A 21,291-nucleotide genomic window follows, 5' to 3' on the forward strand; every position below is an offset into this window, starting at 1 on the left:
TTGACAGCAACAGAAAGCTAAGTTGACAACCGTGTGAGCCTCTAGCCCCTGAGTATTTCAGCATTATTGTGAATATTACTTGTCTAATTGTGGGTCCTGTAACGCTTACAGGCTGGTGTCTACCGCCATCTGCTGGTAAGTGTGCCACAGGTACATTTTCGCCGTAATAATTTTCCAGGTTCTTCCTTCTTAAACGGTCTATTCCTTCCTTTTGTCACAACTTCCTATGGCAAACTCCAGATGTCCCCTCTGTAGCACAATTTCTGTTAAAAGTTCAGTAACCCTAATAATAAAACGTCATGTCTTAAATACACTTTAATTTAAAAATAATAAAAACTACGTAAACCAATATTAATACAAATATTTTTCTCTTGATTTTTTTGGTTTCTGAAGAAAGAAGATAGACAAGATGATAGATTGATAAAGACATGCATAAATCAATATTTCAATTTTGTATTATTCATATAGCACCAAATCATAACAACAGTCCCCTCAGGGTGTTTTATACTGTAAGGTTAAGATCCTACAATAATATAGAAGCAACATAGAAAACCTCAACAATCAAATGGCCCTCTATGAGCAAGCACTTGGTGACAGTGGGAAGGGAAAAAATCATTTTAACAGGAAGAAACCTCAATTAGAAACAGACTCAGGGAGGGGAGGGATCTGCTGTGATTGGTTGGGAGTGATGAGAGGAAGACAGGAAGGAAGACACACTGTGTAAGAGAACCAGAGATTGATAATTGCAGCAGGCCAAGACTATTGCAGCATAACTAAGGGAGGATTCGGTGTCACCTGGTCCAGCCCTAACTATATGCTTTAGCAAAAAGGAAAGTGTTAAGCCTAATCTTAAAAGTAGAGAGACTATCTATCTCCTAAAGGCAAAATGGGAGCCTGGAAGCTGAAGCCTCTGCCTGTGAGTTCACTTTCAAATAAGCCCGTTGTGTCATTTTTGTTTAACATTCACAATAAAAGTCATAACCTGGTCAAAAATGACTTCATGTTATTTTTTATAGGGGGGTGGCTGCAGATCAGCCACTAATCAGAAGGTCGGTGGTTCGATCCCAGGCTACCTCCTGGCTGCATGGCAAATATCCTTGGGCAAGATACTAACCCCATATTTGCTGGTGGTGGTGGTCAGAGGGCCTGGTGGTGCCAGTGTCCTCTGTCAGTGCGCCCCAGGGCAGCTGTGGCTACAATGTAGCTTGCCATCACCTGTGTGTGAATGGGTGAATGACTGAATGTAGTGTAAAGCGCTCTGGAGTCCTTAGGGACTAAGTAAAGCGCTATACAAATGCAGGCCATTTACCATTTATAGTATAGTGTTACTGGAGGCTAAAGTAATGCCATTTAGACCAAGTATCTAGTTAGAGACCATATTTATAAGATTTTTAGGACAGAGTACAAGGACCTCAGTTTAATCTAAATTTAGGGGCAGGAAATTAGAGGTCATCCAGGTCTATATGTCTTTAAGACATTCCTGCTTTTAACTAATTAGTGTGTGTCATTTGGCGTTATGCATAGATAAAGTCGGGTATCATTTGCATAGCAGATGCCTTGCATTGAATGAATCTTTTTTTTTTTTTGGTACTGGTAATGGTTTTATTTTGTTGTATTTATTTATTTATAATATTGTCGGACATAAACCAGTTAGTGGCACAAAAAAGGTTGGAGACTGCTGGTCTAAGGCACAGATGTCAAACTCCAGTCCCCGAGGGGGGTGTCCTGAAACTTTTCTGTGTCTCCCTGCTGCAACATACCTGAATAAAATTAGTAGGTCATTAGCAAGACTCTATAGAAAGTCAATAGCATACAATCAAGTCTATAGAGTTTTGCTAATGACCTACTAATTTTATTCAGGTGTGTTGCAGCAGGGACACATGTAAAAGTTTCAGGACACCGGCCCTCGGGGACTGGAGTTTGACACCTGTGGTCTAAGGGAGGCATATATTATGTAAACAAGTGGTCCTAGAACAGGATAATTAACCTTTCTGTGTGAAGAAAACTCTTCATTTACATGAACAAATCAGAATTTTTTTTGATCGATATCAGTCAAACCACTACAGTGCAGCACCTCAATAGTGTGGAAAGCTGCACTGAGGTCTAAAAAGAGAAGCACAGAGATGAGTCCACTGTCAGAGGCCATAAGAAGATCACTGATAACCTTCACTAATGCTGTTTCTGTGCTGTGAAGAGCTGAAACTTTTTAAATAAACCATTCATCTGCAGATGATCAGTTAGTGGTTTTATACAAATTAGGGCTACATTAAGAAAAAATATACATATTATTGATCATTTTGAGAAAAAAGTCAAAAAAGTGTGGAGGTTACAGTTGCTTCAAGCCAAAACTGTCTGCTATACAATCTACAAAATGGCTTGTGTAGATGAGTTACTGAAACAAATTGATCAGTTGTCTTGTGACACAACATACATCCTCTTTAGTGTGTGAGGGTGTAACCATCGATATCCTTGCATCTCTCCACTGTCAGACATTTCATTTTGTACAAATCAGCTCTTCCACATCTGATCAGATGCAGCTTTCTGGACCATCTTTTCAGTCCCCATACTGATTACAACACTATGTGCTAAAAGAGAAATCATTTCCTTGTAACTAAAACTATTCTGAAGTACAATCTCACTAATTCATCTATAGAAGGCATTTTTAGAGGGTACAGCAACCGCACCAGTTTGCTTTGAAATAAGTATAATCTCCACATTTTGACCTTTTTCTCAAAAATGATCAATAATATATTTATTTCTCTTAATTTGGCCCTAATAGTCCATAGTAGTTTTACAACTACTCTTTCAAGAATCTGTGAGATAAAAGGAAGTTTGGAGATTGGCCTATAATTAGCTAGGATAGTTGGATCAAGTGATGGATTTTTAAGAAATATTTTAAGGCTTATTGGTGTTTATCTGTGAGTCACTAACCCTCCAACAGATGTTTTTGTTTCACCAGGACCTGTCAAAATGTCCCCAAAAGGCAGAAACATCCCACCTACAATAACTCTAAACAAACATTCTGTCCACATGAAGTTAGAAGGAACTTTTAATCACTTAGCAGTGAAATAAATCACCTCACTCTAATGCACACTATAGCTACTTGTCCTCATCTTAACCTAAAACTAACTTTACATGATTGATACGTGTTTTTCACTGAGGTCTGTCCCAACAAAATGAATGAGTAATACAAGTACACACACACACCTATAAGTTGCTGCACTGGTATGTGGTTACGACTGTATTTCCCCAGTACGACCACACCTTTGTTAAAGCATGGCAATAAACCATAAACATGTAACAGATACTGGATAGTAGGACGAATGTATAACAAGTTTTGGTGACATTTATTCATACACTATTACATTTATTTTTGTACATGTGAGATATTCATATAATATTAATTAATTAATAATTAGATATGTTAAGTTACAGCTAGATAAAGCTAAAACATTATACAAAGTAACTAAAATGAGCCTATCACCACCCCCATCAAGATAGCAAAATATGGAACCAGTAAAACTTGATCTACTGCCCACACTTTATGTGTTCACAGAGTTTCCCAAAACTTAACTTGTACTTTCTTCATAATCTTCATCACAAACAGAATAAGAAATAAATGAGGAGAGCAGGGTTAACAATAGTTCCCAAATAGCTTTAAAGTTCCCTAAAGGTCTAATTAAACAGCCTTCTGTGAATATTAGCTGAATTTAACAATCAGCCGTGATTGTCTGACCCTGTTCTGTTATTATGGTATGCTGTAGGATGTATCATAACATATTAGTCATATTGTCAAGAATGAGATGTATCAATAGCTTCCTATCAGCAAACGTGTTAGGAAGTCAGAGCAGTTTCCAGGAATCCTTTTTTTTTTTTAATAGGGAGAGTTGATTGCCTGGAATAACTGTCATGCAAAGTGTTTAAACAGGCATTGATGTTCTTTGCTGAAATAAAAATACATAGTACTGGATTGGGTTTATTGATTACTTATGTACTATGTTTGCCATGAACTTAAACAGACCCTTCATGCTTGCAAAATCTCAAATGTGGCTGAAACCAGTTCTGCAAAAAAGAGCGATGTGGACAACTAATTGCCAGTTAATGCAAAAACTTGACTGGACTTTAAGCCAGTCATTAGGTTTAGGAGGAATTTCTTTTTCCCATAGGATCCGGTAAGTTTGGATAACTTTTTCCTCTTAATAAATAAAATCATTTAAGAACTGTATTTTAACTTGGGTTATCTTTGTCTAATCTTAAAATGTATTTGATAATCTGAAGCATGTAAGTGTGACAAATACTCAAAAAAGGAAGGAGGTGAATATTTTTTCACTGCATTGTATGTAAGCCAATAACAAAGAAGTTTGTGAAAACAGAACAACTTATTCGCATTTAAGTAGAAATGTGAAAACACCAGCTGGATGAAACATGTAATTATGGAAAATATTCAAAGTATTGTCATTTTAAAAAGATTTAAAGTTACAATGTCTAAAATATCACCACTAGATGTCAGCAGATTGCAGCTGAATTCTGTTTTACCACTCCCAATTCAAGCGTACAATGGTGTTTTTATGCTAGCTGTGTGCCCCCTGTGTGGGTGTTGAGCAAAGCAACCAATGTGGCAAGTATTAGTCCTAGCTACAGTAGCCACTGTAGAACAATGCTACGGAGCGCTGCTGTTAGCTGCTGTTAGCTGCTGTTAGTGACGCCTTCTTTTAAATGGATATAACCTTGTTGTTTCAAATAACTTTTAAGTAACTGCTGTGCTCATAAGGAAGCAATAAATAATTTTATTAGGTTATTTAAAAACATTGTACATTGATTATGTTGTACAATGTTGACACACTGATTAGGGTGTAATTACATCTTAAAAATACACAGGAGCAGGCGCCAGTTTGTGTAAGCCGCCATGTTGACTCATCATCTTGAATACAGTGGCCAAGATAGACATTGCAGTTCCACCTAATCACATTTTATGTATGTGGCTAGATTGTTGTGGTTTAAAGATCACAGATGGCTCTTTCAAACTACACACGGCCATTTAATAGATTCAACAAAGTGCTGGAAACACTCTCCAGAGATTTTGAGCCATAATGATCTCATAGCATCACACAGTTGCTGCACATCCATGATGCAACGCTCTTATTTCCCCACATCTCAGAGGTGCAGTTTTGGATTTAAATCTGGTGACAGTGGAGGCATTTGAGTACAGCGAATTCATTGTTATGTATAAGAAACCAGTGTCAGATGATCTGAGCTTTGTGCCATGTCAGAAGATGGGTACACTGTGATCATAAAGGGACAGATGTGGCCAGCAACAATACTCAGCTAGGCTGTGGCATTTAAATGATGTTTAGTTGGTACTAAAGAGCCCAAAGTGTGCCAAGAAAACGTCCTCCGCACCATTAGATCACCAGTGTACTGAACTGTTGATAGAAAGCAGGATGAAGTCATGCATTTATGTTGTTTACACCAAATTCTGACCCTACCAAGTTCAGAATGTTAGAGCAAACACTGATAATCTTCTATTATCCAGTTTCAGTGAGCCTGTATGGACTTCTTAGCTGACAGGAGTGGCACGCGGTGTAGTCTTCTGCTGCTGTAGACCATCTGCTTCAAGGTTTCACCAGAGATGCTCTTCTGCATACCTTGGTTGTAACGAGCGGTTGTATGCGTCACTGTTTGTCTTCCTATCAGCTCCAAGCTGTCTAGTCATTCTCCTGTGACATCAACAGCAGCTTTCTGAGCATTTTGCCCCCCAGATGACTGCTGCTCACTAAATATCTTCTTCAAACCCTGGAGATGGTGGTGTTGGAAAATCCGAGTAGATCAGCAGTTTCTGAAGTACTCAAACCAGCCCGTCTGGTCACCAACAACCACGCCTTATTCAAAGTCACTTAAATAGCCGTTCTTGCCCATTCTTGATGGGCAAGAAAGGCTATTCAAGTGATTGAACATGTGATTGAACAGCTAAATGGTAATGGACTGTTTCTTATATAGCGTTTTTCTACTCTCCCGGAGTATCAAAGCAGTTTATACAACATGCCACATTCACCCATTCACACAAGCACTGTCTTCTATGCTTTTAAGTGCTTACTAACATTCACACACATTCATACTCCGATGGATGCATCAGGAATCGAACCACCAACCTCAAATGTCCAGTTCAACATTAGCTTTTTATAATTATTTGAACATTATAAAAAGTACCTAATGAAGTGGCCAGTAAGCGTACAGATCCGATTATTCCTTTATATATGAATAACAATATTCGATCGTAAAGAAATCTCCGGTCAGACATATATATAATATGAAAGGTTGATACGTGAGGTCTTGTGTAATTCTCTTTGAAAAAAAAAAAAAAAATTGGCAGCATCATCTGCCTCCGCTAACCCTCACCCTGCCCGCCTACGTCACGTTGCTGAATCAGCTGCGCTGCACCACAGAAGCGTAATTTACGCACATACTTTTCAGGTGAGTTTTCGCCGGAAGAGTTTACCTGGCCGCAGGTGCAGGAGTGGATTTCTCAACTCTTACGTGACGTGTTTTCAGCAGATGAAAACACGCAGGAACGTTTCCAAATGGCCTAATTTCTTTGACAAGTCGCAACAGGACGAGCAGACTGATCTCTGGCTGCGCGCGCGCGTGTTTTGACACTGTGTTGCTCCACCTCCGCCTACAACAGCTGAAATCGCACAGAGGAAGCGCACAGCAGTCAGTGAGGAGAGAGAGACAGCACGACAGCTGACGATGGCGGAGAATAAGATGGGCCCGAACCTCCAGGCTGGAGCCGGAATCTTCGCGAAACGGGTCCAGAAGTCCTTGAGTCGAGCCCAGGAGAAGGTGAGCCAGAGGAGATCCTCTTTTTTAAAAAGTTTCACTGAGCCCACGCAACTTCTTGACAGTGCCCGAGAGTCACTGCCACGGCTCTGTTAAACTATGAGACGGACATACTTGAGCTGGTTTTATTAAGCTGTTCGGTGTTGAGGGCTGGAAAAGCCAGCATGAGAGAGGGAGAGAGACCTTGCCATCATGTCCCCACGATGACAGGCTTTCTGAAAGCGTGTTTCGCTTCTAAGCAGGGTGATTGAAAAAATCCCCCACTGATTTCACTTTTGTCATCAGTGTTTTTGTGTGTGTGAGAGAACTACTCGACTTAATCACTGCTGTCTTTTCAGTTGTGTACCGTTACATGGTTTGTAACGGCATCAATCAATCTGGACGCGTTTACGCACTGTGATCCTGACCACAAGACAGCATTCAAAGCAGTCTGCACACTGTGCTGTACCAGACTGAGCCACTTACTCCAGTTCATGCGTGTGGGTTCACCGTTAACCTCACTAAACTGGCCCCTTTTTTAACCACTAATAAAACGGTAGCTTAGATTTCCCCCGTCTGAGCAACATGCTGTTGTTCACTGCTATGCAGCTGTGTGCGGACACAGAAATGCTGCTACTTCCTGACTGTGCACTTCCTCTCACTAGCTGTGTCTTTCTCGGTTTGTGGTCAACAAACTTGAATTCACCACTCCACCTAAAAGCAGCAGCTATAAAGGCTTGCTTTTTCGGTACAGTGAAGACTAAAGGGCTGTTTTGGGGCGACTCTGTGATTTCTGTGGTGGTAAATTAAAGAATGGACATGGTGATGAGAGCTTTTATATACTGATTTCAAGTCAAAGGTTTCAAGCAGCTGCATTCGTTGGGCTGTGAAGGGCTCAGAAAAAATTAGCCACCTGTGTCTGGTTAAGTTTTGGGACAGGTTTAAGTGGTGCTCTAAGTAGAGTGTTAGTCTGGTTAGGTCAGTATATCCCCACTGTCAGACAGATCCACTTTACATTACACAGGTTTATTTTGTTATGTTGAAAGTGCGTGTCACTGCATGTCGTGGTCACAAACCTTTAAAGAAACTACAGTCGTCTGTATTTTCTGTGTCTGCAAAACCTATTTTTAAGTTTGTTTTTTTTTTTTTCAATTTGAGCCTCAAAAATTCATCATTCAGTGATTCAGCAGCCAGATGCTGGAGGCAGAGTTTAATATGTAGTTTTAAAAAATATGTAATTTGGTCATAGATTGTATTTTAAAGGTGGTGACAAAGTGGTGTGAACTTTCTAATGGCTGTCAGGGGGCAACATGGCTGGTTGCAGATCAGACATGTTGAACATGTCCTACATCATCTGTGACCTCAGTAAACGTCTGGACACAGATGCTGGTTTCAAGTCTTAGTGAAAAAAGCATGATGTTAATCTTGTAAATTACGGTCTTTCTTAGGTTCAGAACAGATGACAATGCAGGGTGTGATTTAGGGTGGGCCTACCATGTGATTAGCAGGGTGCTGCAGTACGAGCATTCAGGATCCTTTGGTTTCTTAGCTCATCTTGTCTCGTTTCAAAACATCAAGTTGGCGGCAGCCAAAATGCCAATCTTGAACTTTCAGAATGAAAGTCTGTAAACCACTGGTGATGTGATGGGAGCCATTTTTGGTTTACAGTCTATGCACTAAACAGACCATTTGAATGTGAGGGGATGTCGGTGCTCTCCTGTTGTGGGCGCCCTTGAAGCAGAGCTACTAAATAACTAGAGGACCAAGCTGAAATGTTTTTTACTACATGTTGGACTGCCTACGCATCATTGTGGACCTAATATACAGCATCTGCAAAAACATCACGTGAAGGAAAACTCAGTGAATTAGGTTTAATGTTATTGCATTTATATAGTGTTAAAAAAAAGGATTTACAAATGGTGGAGCTGAACTACACAACACAAACAATCACCCATAAAGTAACTCAACAGTTCTGTGGGAGATTCAGGTGTGTTATACCTGCTAAATATTGGTAAAATTAGGTGAGGTCTGGTGAACTTACTACTTGCAGTTCCTAATTTTTCTGTTTGGTTTCTTCAAATTCCAACTTTAGGTGATATTATTTAGATGCACTTGCATGTACTCTACAACAGCAGTCCCCAACCCCCGGGCCTCAGACTGGTATCGGTCTGTGAGTCGTTTGGTACCGGGCCGCGAGAGTTGAGGCTCAGGTGTGAAATGTATAGTTTTCAGGGCTTTTATCGGTTTTCAGCGTTATTTTGTTATCGTTTTTATCGTTTACTCGGTTTTCCTGGGTCTTTTCACGTGTGTTATGAATAAATTTTCTTTTTTTCGGTACCGGTACTAGTTTTATTTTGTTGTATTTATCCGCGACACCTTAAAGGCCGGTCCGTGAAAATATTGTCGGGCATAAACGGGTCCGTGGCGCAAAAAAGGTTGTGGACCGCTGCTCTACAACACCTGTAGGCAGGCTTTGATATAGTTAAACTTTAATCTGTATGAGCACACGTCATTAGTGGTAGAAACCTCTCGTGGCGTATTGTTAAAATTTACTCAATCTGATTTTTTTTATGCTTTCAGGTCCTTCAGAAACTGGGCAAAACTATGGAAACCAAAGATGAGCAGTTTGAGCTCTGTTCCCAGAACCTCAACAAACAGCAGGTACTCCAACAGCGTAACCACGGTTTCTAAATGGTAGTCTTCTGCTTTCTGCTCTACAACCTTGATAAAACCCCTTTAACATCTTTAATCTCGAGGCTCATTTGTTTCCCTTTACCAAAATTCTTCACATAATTGCAACAGGGACAAAAAGTGTTTTGTGTCTTTTTCCCTGCACTGACGTGCCAACTCACAAGTTCAGGCAATCATCCTGGCCTTGAAAACAGGAAATTCAAGACGGAGCTCCTGCCTATTTTCTTATCTGTTCTGTGTAAATACCACTTACTATGTCTCCCCTAGAGATCTGTGTGCGGCATTACCCTAAATTGTGAAAGAGCTGTCAGTTAAGAAGGGTTTTTACAGGCTGAAGAACCGAAAGCCTCAGACTGGCCTTTCTGAACAGCTCTAAATGTAGACTATTTAAAATTTAGAAAAGAGGAAGTAAAACCACTTTCATTTCAAAAGTAACGAAATGCCTTCATTTATTGTTGTGTACTGGTGATCTGTATTGCATGTTACTGTATTAATACTGTAATCGCTGCCGCTGTTAGGCTTCTGTTGCTCAGTTTTTAAGTTCACCGAGTGGCAAACAACTACACTACATACTGCAGGGAAGTTGCCGAAGAGCAACAGGAAGGAAGTCTACCCACTGACACTCCATGCTGCTTTCACTTCACAAAAGCCACACAAGATATTGTGATTGTTATTTAATTTAAACTCCAAGTTGTGGTGAGACTGCAAGGAGATGCGATCTCAAGCAAACTGATGCAGAGAGAGTTTCACAGCAAACTAACAGCCTGCAGTCCAGCTGAAGCACACTGATGTCAAGGAAATGATGCAGCACCATTTTCTGTTACTGGGCGTCACTGAATTGAACTTTTCTCCTTTCTTCCTGCACGCAGATCGACGGAAGCAGGTTGTTTAAAGATGTCAAAGCCTACTATGCAGCCGTGAAAGGTGGGTTTGCAAAGCATGGATTGAATCCCCAGTCTGAGCTGAGGGGAGAAGTTGAAAACTAGGGAAGTGAAATTCTTCTATTTTTTTGTGGGAGACTTTTGCAATCCTGTCTGCGTTACCAAGTTGTAAAGATCCCTGATCCCGCCTTAAAAAAAAAAAATAGCAGACGCAGCATCGCATATGTGAGTCATGTATGAGAAACCGTTGTTTTTCATGTTGTCAGCTTTTGCGCCTGCATTGTGAGCTCCAGTCAGGAAACTAGTGTTGTTTTGGCCTTTGTAATGTGGGTGCAGCAGCAGCAGCAGAAACATTTAGAAACAATACCACCGTGGTGCTGCAAGAAGGTAGATGGGCTTATTCCCATGGAGTCATGACTACATTTTAAGCTTTCTTTTTTTCTTCCTTTTTGCAGGCATGCATGAGACATCTAAGCGGCTATCCCAGACGCTGAGCGACATCTATGAATCAGACTGGGATGGAGTGAAAGATCTCGCTGTTATAACAGAAGTAGGATTCTGATGTGTTTTTTGTGAATGTGCTTTAGCCACAAACTGAATATAAAGTTGGATGCAGCCACTGTTTTATTTGGGAAGTCCCACTTCCCAAATAAAACAGGGAAGTTCCCCCCCCCCCGTCTTAGGTTTTTTGGTAGCTAAATGCCACAAGCACAGATTGGAATCTGACTGTTTGAACACTTATCAGTCACAAGTTAGGCCAGCCCTTCTTTGTCGTCAATCTAGTAACTCTAATTTACAATTTGGGCATTATTTGTCTTCACCATGACTACAAACGAGCAAATGGGGCAATAAACTGATACGAAAATTGTTTACTGAGGGCATGGATTAATTGAGAAGAAGGCTCATTTTTCAGGATTTGCCCCCTGCTGGCCATTATAAAGAATGCTAGTTTAGGACACTTACACAGACTGACATCTTTCCTGTGCAATATATAGTTAGACACTCACCCCCAACCAGTCATAGCAGATGGCCTGGCCGAGGTTTCTTCCTGTTAAAAGGGAGTTTTTCCTTCCCACTGTCACTAAGAGCTTGCTGACAGGGGGTCATCTGATAGTTGAAGTTTTCTGTGCATTATTGCGGAGTCTTTAGCTTACAGTTTAAAGCACCTTGAGGTGATTGTTGATTTAGGTGATGTTGACTGTGATTTGGCGATTCATAAATAGAATAGAATTGAACTGAATCCTACTGATACAGTTTTTACGTAGGACTACTGTGGATTATGTCATCAATATGTTTCACTGGCTGGAATCACACACTTCTTTAAAATATTTGTGACCTTCATGCAACATGTAATAACAAATACCCACATTTAAATGCAAGTTCACTCTCTGGTGTGAGGTCCAGCAACTCATGAGGAGAGTTTGGATATTATTTTTCTGTCTTGAGCTGATTAATTCCAAAGTTCTTCTAGAAGCAGTACTCTCTGCTGAATGCAAAGAGTTGACACGGAGTCTCTGGCTAAAACAAACAGACAGTCTGAAATTCAATAATTATGTTTACCTACATCGTTGCCACTGTGAAATTCGCCTTACAAACAAAATATCCCTGGTTCTGGGAGGAGAACGGAACGGGTCACAAGCTAGAGTACTGCTAGTGCTGGTCCCAATCCCAGATAAATGGGAGTGTGAGTAAGGACGGGTATCCAGTGTAAAATCAAACATGTGGTTCTGTTTGGTGTGGTGACCTCATGGGAAATAAAGGAGCAGCTAAAAGTACCTTCATCTGGAGTCAAATAGTCAAGCAAGTTATACCCATTGAATACAGATATTATATTATAGTATTTCTCCTAAATCATAGTATTTCTTTTATGTTATAGTATTTCTGCTAAATATAGTAATTCTCCTAAATTCTTGTATTTCTGAGAAGTTATCATGTTTGTGCTAAGTTACAATATTTCTGCTAAGTTTTGCTATGTTATAGTGGTTCTGCCAAGTATTATGTTTCTTCTAAGTTATTGCAGTTCTGCTAAGTAATTACATCTTTGCTAAGTTGTTATGCTTCTGCAAAGTTATTACATTTTCACAACTTTTCAGCTTTTTCAGCTGTTTTCAGCAGACGGCTTCAGCTGTACAGCTTCACACAGCATTTTTGCAGGAAATGCAAATTTTCTAGTTGTCTTAAATATTTATGAGACATTTAAAATTAGACTAATGCTAGTTTAGCAGCAATATGTCAAACACAGACCATGGAATGTCAATAAAAATATCTCTGTAAGGATGAAATAACAATGGATGGAGAGCACTGGGCGAGTACGGGGTTAAATTACTCACCAAAGCCTGGAATGTCCACTGTTGACTAACTGTCAACTATAAAGCGAGGGCCTTTTCACTAATTATTTTGTGGATGGGACGGTCAGCTGTCACGTTGGACAAACTGCGACTGAAGCTTTCCATAATGTGCAACACTGTTTGTATGCTTGCCTATTTGTGGCTTAGTGCAATGGGAACACGAGTTTTTTTTAACTCTAACGTGGCACCATCTGTTTTTCTTAGAGTGAAGACTTGCTGTGGAACGATTACGAAGAGAAGATAAATGACCAGCTTGTCCGCACCATGGAGAACTATACAAGCCAGTTTCCTGAAGTCAAGGTAAGCCGACGCTCAAATGAGTCCTGCAGAACTGCAAGGGGACGCTAAAACAACTACTTTGGTCTCTCAGATGCTAAGAGTTCTTTGAATTTCTGTGTTCACTTTGAAAAACTTTTTCAGGAACGAGTTGCCAAGCGTGGACGGAAACTGGTGGACTATGACTCGGCACGACACCACCTGGAGGCGCTGCAGGGTGCAAAGAAAAAGGATGAAGCTAAAATAGCCAAGGTAGCATTACTGTTAAAGCCTGCGCAGCACAGACGTGCAGTGTGCCAGCTGATAAAGACGTCTGATCTCGACTGTATCTTCTTCTTTTAAATCCTCCTTAACAGGCAGAAGAGGAATTCAACAAAGCTCAGAATGTCTTTGAAGAAATAAATAACGAGCTGCGCGAGGAGCTGCCTGTTCTCCATCAGAGGTATGCTTCAGCAGCAAGCAGACACAGAACTAGCTCAGTGGGAATCTGGATCATGAGTGGATAAATAAAAGTAGAATATGGATTTTTAAGACTTGCATATTTCGACCATTCTTATATGAAATCACCTTTCAGATTAAATTTATACAGACTTTTATTATTTTGGGAGCTTTTATGTTTGTATTAGATACAAAGTTGAGATGACAGGGTATACACTATATTGACAAGTCCCGGGTCACCTTCAGGAGCTGCTCAGCCATGGAAACCCATGCCATGAAACTCCCAGTGTGGAGTTTCTGTGCTGATGTTAATACTTCATGTGGTTTGCCACTTGGTGGCTGAGTTGCGGTGACTCCTAAAGGCTTGCACTTTGCAATAATACTACTTGATTGTGGAATATTTAGGAGGGAAGACATTTCACAAATGGACTTTTTGCAATGGTAGCATCCTATTACGGTACCACACTGGCATTCAGTTAACTTTTTAGAACAACCCATTATTTCACATGTTTATAAAGGGTAAACTGCATAGCTAGCTGCTTGATTTTATACACATGTAGCAAAGAGACTGAAAACAGCTGAATTAAAAGAGACGTGGACCAATGTTTTTACGTAGTGTAGATTATATGTTTAAAGGTACGTCAGCCAGTATAACTGAACCTAAGAAAAGTGTCATGTGGACAAACTGAAAGGTCAACTTTGTCTTTTTGTCTGTGCAGTCGGATAGGTTGCTATGTGACGGTCTTCGAAAACATTTCCAACCTGAGGGATGTTTTCTATAAAGAAATGAGCGGGGTAAGATGTCACACATCGCCTTCAACTTCCTCACTCTCTCACCGGTAATGTGAATTGAAGGTGGACGGTGTGCTTGTGTTTACAGTTGAACCGTGAGCTGTACAATGTGATGAAGAAACTGGAGACTCAACACTCGGGCAAAGCTTTCATCATCAAGGGCCTGAACAGGTAGGGTGTTCTGCTGCACATGTTGCGTCATGTGTGGCAGCTGTGTGCACATTAAGAAATGTGTTGTCTTGAAATGCATACAAACTCTGTCTCTCAGGCTTAAAATAGTCTCCCGTGAAACCAAAATGATAACTGAAAGATGCTAAAATGGTTCTTACAGCTGAGAGGAGATGAAAACAATTGGAAATAATGTGGGTTTGCATGCATAGTAGAGACCTCCATTGCTCTCATTGTGTTGCCCAAATGTGGACACTTGTTTTTTAGAGTTGTTTGTTTCTGTGTCAGAAGCGATAAGATGGCCACATAGGCGAGTGGAAGGTGTTGCATACATAGCCTTGCAAAAGTTTTATCTTTGAAATAAATAACACAGACATGCAATTTGGGTTTGGCACAAAAGTGTTTGTATTTGTATAAGAACGCTCAGTTCTTCATGAAACCAAATTAAATGAAATACTCTAACCACATTTTTTTTTTCTCTGACCACAATTTTTTCTAACTTGCATCCTGTACTGATGCTTCTGGGAGATTGTTCTTCGTGTTTTTCTTAAACCAGGTTGCGATTTTCCCCCATACTGGATCTTTAAATGGGCTGTAACTCAACAAACAACAAAATCTCAAACTAGCATCCACTTTCAGTGCTTCCTATCTTGTAGACCGAGGGTTGGGGAACTCCAGGCCTCAAGGGCCGGTGTCCTGCAGGTTTTAGATGTATCCTTGATCCAACACAGCTGATTTAAATGGCTAAATTACTTCCACAACGTGTCTTGAAGTTCTCCAGAGGCTTGGTAATGAACTAATCATTTGATTCAGATGTGTTGACCCAGGGTGAGATCTAAAACCTGCAGGACACCGGCCCTTGAAGCCTGCAGTTCCCCACTCCTGTTGTAGACAATGAAACTTTGTAGGGGGGGATGATGTGGATCCATTTTAGCTCTTCATTAAGCCAGAAGGCCTTGCTTTTTCAGTGTGAAAACGACCATCATTTAAATTAAAGACAAATAAATTAAATTCAAAGCATTTTGAGAATCTCAAAAATCCTAAAAGTGTCCTAAAGTATTTCTCCAGTGTGTCAACCACAGGCTTCAGAATATATAGTACTGCTTTGGTTTATTAATCATTTTCCTATGGGGGGAAAAACAACAAATTTGCACCTTCGATTAAACCATTTAAAGCTTTTTAGTGAGGCATGTTGGGTATTACGAGTAAAAATCTTTCACTATGAGACACAGAGGAGTCTAAGATATGTTATGCAATAATATTTGGCCCATGCGTTCACTTTTCTTTGATGCACTTTTGGCTATTTCTCACAGTGCTGCTGACACATCTTAGCCACAGCTCATTCTCATTAGGGCTAAATGTCAGGTGTACTATAGGCCCAGATGTGTCTGCTTGATTCTGTGCAGTATTAGTTGAATTGGATCAAATTATAAAGGTGTTCTGAGCCAAAAAACGTGTCAAGAGTGTTCAAGAACTCTGTTGCAGTTGCAGGTCATTGCTCCTTTAACAGGAAAATAACCTAAAACATAACTCTACAAGTACTGAGGTTGGCTGATAACACTATGTGGGACTGTTGTCTGTTGATTTTTGCCTGCTTTCCTCACCGAATTCAGTGCAACTTTGGGTAGAAATGTAACTTGTAGATGGGAGGAAGCCACACTTGGCAAATGACGAGGAGTTTGCTTCAGCGTCAAGAATAGCAAACTGATACTTGACTGCAACAAAGTCCACTGATTTCACAGAAAATTCTAGATCTTTAAATGGAAGGGTTCTGCTACTTTTGGACACTTATTTTTTTCTTTCCTGTATGCTGGGATGTTAATCATAACTCACAAATAATGTGCTTTTGTTCTTTAAATAGCACAAGCAGCAAGTCAAAGAAGAGAAAGTCCCTGGCTATATCCAATCCCATACCCTGCAACACCGCTTTCCCAGCTGACCACGTCTCCGTGCATTCCCAAAACGGCAAAGATGCTGCACCCTCTTCCCCTGTCCCAAAGACTCAAAACATCGCTGAAGAAAGCATCCCGGCAGAAGAGAGCAGCATCCCTTCGAAAAGTGTTAGCTCATCAGATTCCGATCTCAGCTCGAGTGGCACCGGCTCACCCAAGAGGCAGTCGCTATGTGACAATGACAACAGCGACAGGAGCGACACGAGCAGTCAAAATCCAGAGGCAGCAGCTGCGTCGGAGCCCGCTGGAAGCCAGTCAGAAGACAGCAAGGAGGGAGAACCAAAGTCAGAGGCAGCAGCAAGCCAGGAGATCACTGATCCCTCGGGTTCTGCTGGTGGCGATGCCCCACATAAGGATGCTGAGAGCGATCCAACATCAGAGGAGGCCAATACCAAACCGGCACCAGTTCCAGCCCCTCGTGTATCCTTCCGCTCCAATGAAAGCCCCCTCTTACCTGCTAAGGAGCAGGAGGATTTGGACGAAGGGTTAGAGTCAGGAGATGACTCAGGTTCCCCCAGTCCACCAGGCTTCCTCTATAAGGTACACACTTAATCTTAAAGCAGCTACAGCTGACATTTCTATAACAGTATAGTCCCCCTAAAATAACCTGGAGAATCTTAATAATTTGCATGAACTAAGCCTTTAAATGTCACAGCTGTGTGGTAATGTGGAACAAAATGGCTTTGTTTTACACCAGGGGGTGGCACTAGAGAGTCACGCAGCATCTGAAGAAGGCCTGCTCCAGTTTGAAGAGGGCGACGTCATCATGGTTCTTGCTGACACTCAACAGGTGTGTTTGTGTAGTGTGTACTTGTAAACCATATCTTACTTCCCATTGCACTCTGGAGATTGCACACATCCTGTACATTCTGGACCTGGACATGTCATTTAGGCCACTGTGTTTGTTTCTGGCCTTTCTGTGTAGGTACTTGCTAACTTGCATTTTATCACATGCCTGCGTATTTCAACCCACCAGCAAATCAAAACAGTCCAGTTGTTTGCAGGGAGGTGATAGTTTGTACAACTAAGTTTGCTGTGTTGATCAAGTTGGAATAGTCGTCAGAATCTATAATCAAACCAAAATGCAACCAAAACCAAACACTGTAGTTTAATGTAGTAGACTATGTTCAGCATTCTGAATATCCACAGCAGAGTGTCTCAAATGGCACATGACGTGTTATGGATGTACATCAAATGACAACACAGCAAAATTTCACTTCTGTTGTTCTACTTATTGCATGTTTTTGAACTTTTGCATCATTTTGCGCCTCTGATAACACAAGGTACCAAATTCTTCAGTAGTGAGGATGACCCTAAACCTAACTTCACTTTTTTGCACTAAATGGTTAGCATAAACAATACTGTGAATGTGCACTAAAATGACAAGGTGATATTTTAACATTTACTACACTAAACAAGCCCACAACAAAAAATCTGCTTTTAGCCATTTATAGTTAGCATCATCATGGATGCTAAATGTATTTGTTTCTATTACCAAGCCAGTTGTTGCCACTATTGAGGGCAAAGCATGCACAGTGTTCCACATTTAACTCTTCTGCACTAAATGGTGGGATAAATAAAACTGTGAATGTACTTATGCACTAAAATGACAAGGTGTTGGAAGCATGGGATTGGAGAGAGCTTTAACTTTATGTCACAGCCGTAACAAAAATTGGATTGAGCAGCTGTAAGATGAAGAGGCCTTAATGGTCTGATCCCTGGTTGCCAAATCTGGTCAAAGACCAGAAAGAAGAAAAGAAACTTCACCTCTCTGGTGGGAAAAGGGCACAAACTAGTGTGAAAGGTTCTGCTTCCCCTGAGCTGCTCTGAGTGAGAGGCCATGTACAGTACAGGGGTGGGATAGTTGTGCTCTTCCAGTTCGGTACTTGTACATTTTGTACGTTCTGTTTACATTCCTGCTTTCACCTATGGCTGCGAGTAGTGACTGAAAGAAAACTAGAAAAAGTTGCATTTCCTGCAAAAATGCAGTGTGAATGCCATGTAGTGGAATCTGCTGAAAACAGCTGAAGAAGTAAAACTATGTGCTGAAAGGCAGTGAAGAAACTGAAAACTGTGCTTAAAAAAAACAGGTGAAGAAGCAGACATGTTTGCTGAAAAGAGGTGAAAAGACAAAAATTCTGCTGAAAAGGGGTAAAGAAGCTGAAATTTGTACTGAAAAGAGGTGAAAAAGTTGAACTGTCAGCTGAAAAGAAATGTTGCCATGAGCAGGGTTCGAATCCAGACCTTCTGGTCTCAAGGCGGCTTCTCATCTCACTGAGCAAAACTAGTTCTCAGGTAACTGAAAAGAGGTGGAAAAGCTGAAAATTCTGCTGAAAAGTGGTGAAGAAACTGAAATTTGTGCTCAAAACTGGTGAAAAAATTCCACTGAAAACAGGCCAAGAAGTTAAATTCTGCTGAAAAGAGGTAATGAAGCAGAAGTTTGTGCTGAAAACAGCTGAAGAATCTGGTATTTTTGCTGAAAAGGGGTGAAGAAGCTGAAATTTGTGTTGAAAAGAGTTTAAAAAGTTCAAGTGTTAACTGAAAAAAATGTTGCCATAAGCGGGATTTGAACCCGGGCCTCCCGCTCTGAGAATGGCTGTTCATCTCACTGAGCACAGGTCACCCCAGCAAGCAAAATCAGTGACCACACTGATAATGTGGTCCATTCATTTCAATGGGACAAAAAAATTGCATAAAAAATTTAATATCTCAAAAAGTATAGAAGTTCTGAGCACCAAAGGTCATAGCTTTTTAAAGATTTGAACAGTGCAAAAACTGTGGAAGTAGTTCCACAGCGAAGAAGCATGGAGCAGCTAGAATAAAGAATAAAGAATGCCTTGTTGTTGTTGTCACACAACAAGTAAGACACGTGGCAGAAATGAGCCGTGTCTGAATGATGTCTGCACTCACCCAGACCTCTTTTATTAAGGAGCTGCTCAGACTAGTGTCACTGATTCCCAGGCATTAAAGTCGAGGTGGTTGGGTCATCTGACAGCGATGCATCCTGTGCACCTCCGAGATGAGGCGTTTCAGATATGTCCACCCAGGATGTACCGGAAAGATTGCCTTGGGATCAAGGAAGGGTGGGAATGTCTGCTTATGCTACCCCATGACCCAGACCCGGATGGTAGAAAATGCATGAATGGAGTCTGTAATCAGATGCTGTGAGAAAAAGCTTACTTGCAATGATTAAAAACAACAACAAAACAATGTACACAGGAGACGCACAGGCCTGTTTTCCAGAAAACACAGAATTAATTCATATTAAGAGCTGCTCTGATCAGGATATTTAAATAATAATGGCATTCAACGAGTCCTGAAAAACAGATGGAAATGCACGTTTGGCTTCCCATAGATGACAACTGTTAACCTTCTAAGTTGTTCATAATTTTATATTATTTTTCAACTTCCATGTCGAGCTTATCTAGCGTCTGTTCACACTCCTTTTCTGGTCACGGCTGAGTTTGAGTTTACTTTCACGGACTGGTCTCCCAGTCGCTGTGTGTACAGTGTGGAAATGAATTCAGAAGCACTATTTCACCCTGTTAGTAAATCTTACTGTCATGTCCCGAGTATCTAATCAGAGGGTGGATTTGTTTCCCTGAGTCCTCACATGTGTTTACTGTGTCTTGCAGGAGGAAGGTGTGGTGAGGGGGGTCAGGGAGCAGAGCTGGAACGAGCACCAGGATGCAGAAAATCACTCCGGGATCTTCTCGGAAAAACTTATCCGACCCATTAAAGAAGAGTGAGGCAATAGTCACTGCTCGGTCTGTAATCTGTTTCTTCTTCCATCAGGCACTTCTGGTGACTCACACGCGCGCACACACACACAGCCTCACACACACACACACACTGAGAGGGAGTGAACCCATATGTTATGGGTGCAGAAGCTGTCCAAACAAATGAGCACAATTCCCACGTGGTTTCCCTCATGCTATGATGTTGCAACTTGTGGAACAAAAGCGAACGAGCCGAAGAACATTTTGTAAAAGACATTTGGAAATCTTAATGCATTTTGCTCTCTTTGGATCTATGAGACACTGTTTTTAAGTTTTTAAGCCCATGTTATTATCCTGTGTAATGTTTCCTAATAAAGTTGTAAGAAAAAAAAAAGTTGTTGTTCTGATGTAAGATTTTAACAAAGTATGTTTCATTTGCTGTATGTTGTAAATAAAGCATAATGTCGCCGCAGGGCCGCTGATAAACAGCCTGAGCCCGAGAAAGAGCTGCAGTGATTCACTCGAAAGGAATGTGAAAATATTGTCAGGACCTGAAACTCGAGACACATTGACTGATCGACTGTGAGAGCTTTTTGGAAGTGGGATCTGTCAAATTTAAAAACAAACAAAAAGCTGGGGCAGACTACCCTCAGCCTGGCAGCGCTGTCGTTTGAATGAGAAAGTCTATCACCAGACGAGGCAGCTCTGTGTGACGACACAGACTGATGTGATTTGTTGGTCACATAAGGTTTTGAGACATTAAAGTAGAAATGTAATTTGCTGGGGCTTCCTCTGTGCAACATTGCAAGTTGGAACTCCCAGTTTCCAAAACAAACATGAGTTCCTATCACACTTTTATTTTGAAAAACAAAGCAATAAAGATAAAATACACCCCTGGATTATTGTTCATTTTGAATTATGTGCAGGGTGTTGGTGTCATTACATATTTAGTTCTCCATATTGTAACTCTAAGTGTGAACATAGGTGATGGGGCTACTGCACTTTTCCCAAACTCCCACCCTGGCCGGTGTTCTGTGGTGATGGAACATCGCTGATCAGTGACAAGGTAGGTCTGTACCAAAGCAGCGCTCTGCTTTACCCTCCATTTTTAATCTAATTGGGACCGCTGTCTACAAAATGAGCCCCACATTCTAGCCAGTAAAACTTGAAACCAGCCACAAGACCGATAACTCACCACGAACATGTGAGA

General features: G+C 40.9%; 1 protein-coding gene across 2 annotated transcripts; it reads left to right on the forward strand.

Annotated features, from left to right (window-relative positions):
- The first annotated feature begins 5 nt into the window (after positions 1-5).
- On the forward strand, positions 6-21,034 carry bin2b (bridging integrator 2b). Of its 2 annotated transcripts, none has more exons than XM_085160851.1 (12): positions 6-135; positions 9,397-9,477; positions 10,377-10,431; positions 10,844-10,938; positions 12,941-13,036; positions 13,157-13,264; positions 13,369-13,454; positions 14,170-14,245; positions 14,331-14,413; positions 16,272-16,902; positions 17,060-17,152; positions 19,998-21,034. In XM_085160851.1, the coding sequence occupies exons 2-12, from the start codon at positions 9,421-9,423 to the stop codon at positions 20,109-20,111; spliced, it is 1,494 nt and encodes a 497-aa protein (XP_085016977.1). In that variant the 5' UTR covers positions 6-135; positions 9,397-9,420; the 3' UTR covers positions 20,112-21,034. The 2 variants fall into 2 exon arrangements, with proteins under 2 accessions (XP_085016977.1, XP_085016976.1); XM_085160850.1 differs by lacking the exon at positions 6-135 and adding an exon at positions 6,469-6,840.
- The last annotated feature ends 257 nt before the right edge of the window (positions 21,035-21,291 follow it).

This window comes from Neolamprologus multifasciatus, chromosome 5 (assembly GCF_963576455.1).
Source record: "Neolamprologus multifasciatus chromosome 5, fNeoMul1.2, whole genome shotgun sequence".
Lineage (NCBI taxonomy): Eukaryota > Metazoa > Chordata > Actinopteri > Cichliformes > Cichlidae > Neolamprologus > Neolamprologus multifasciatus.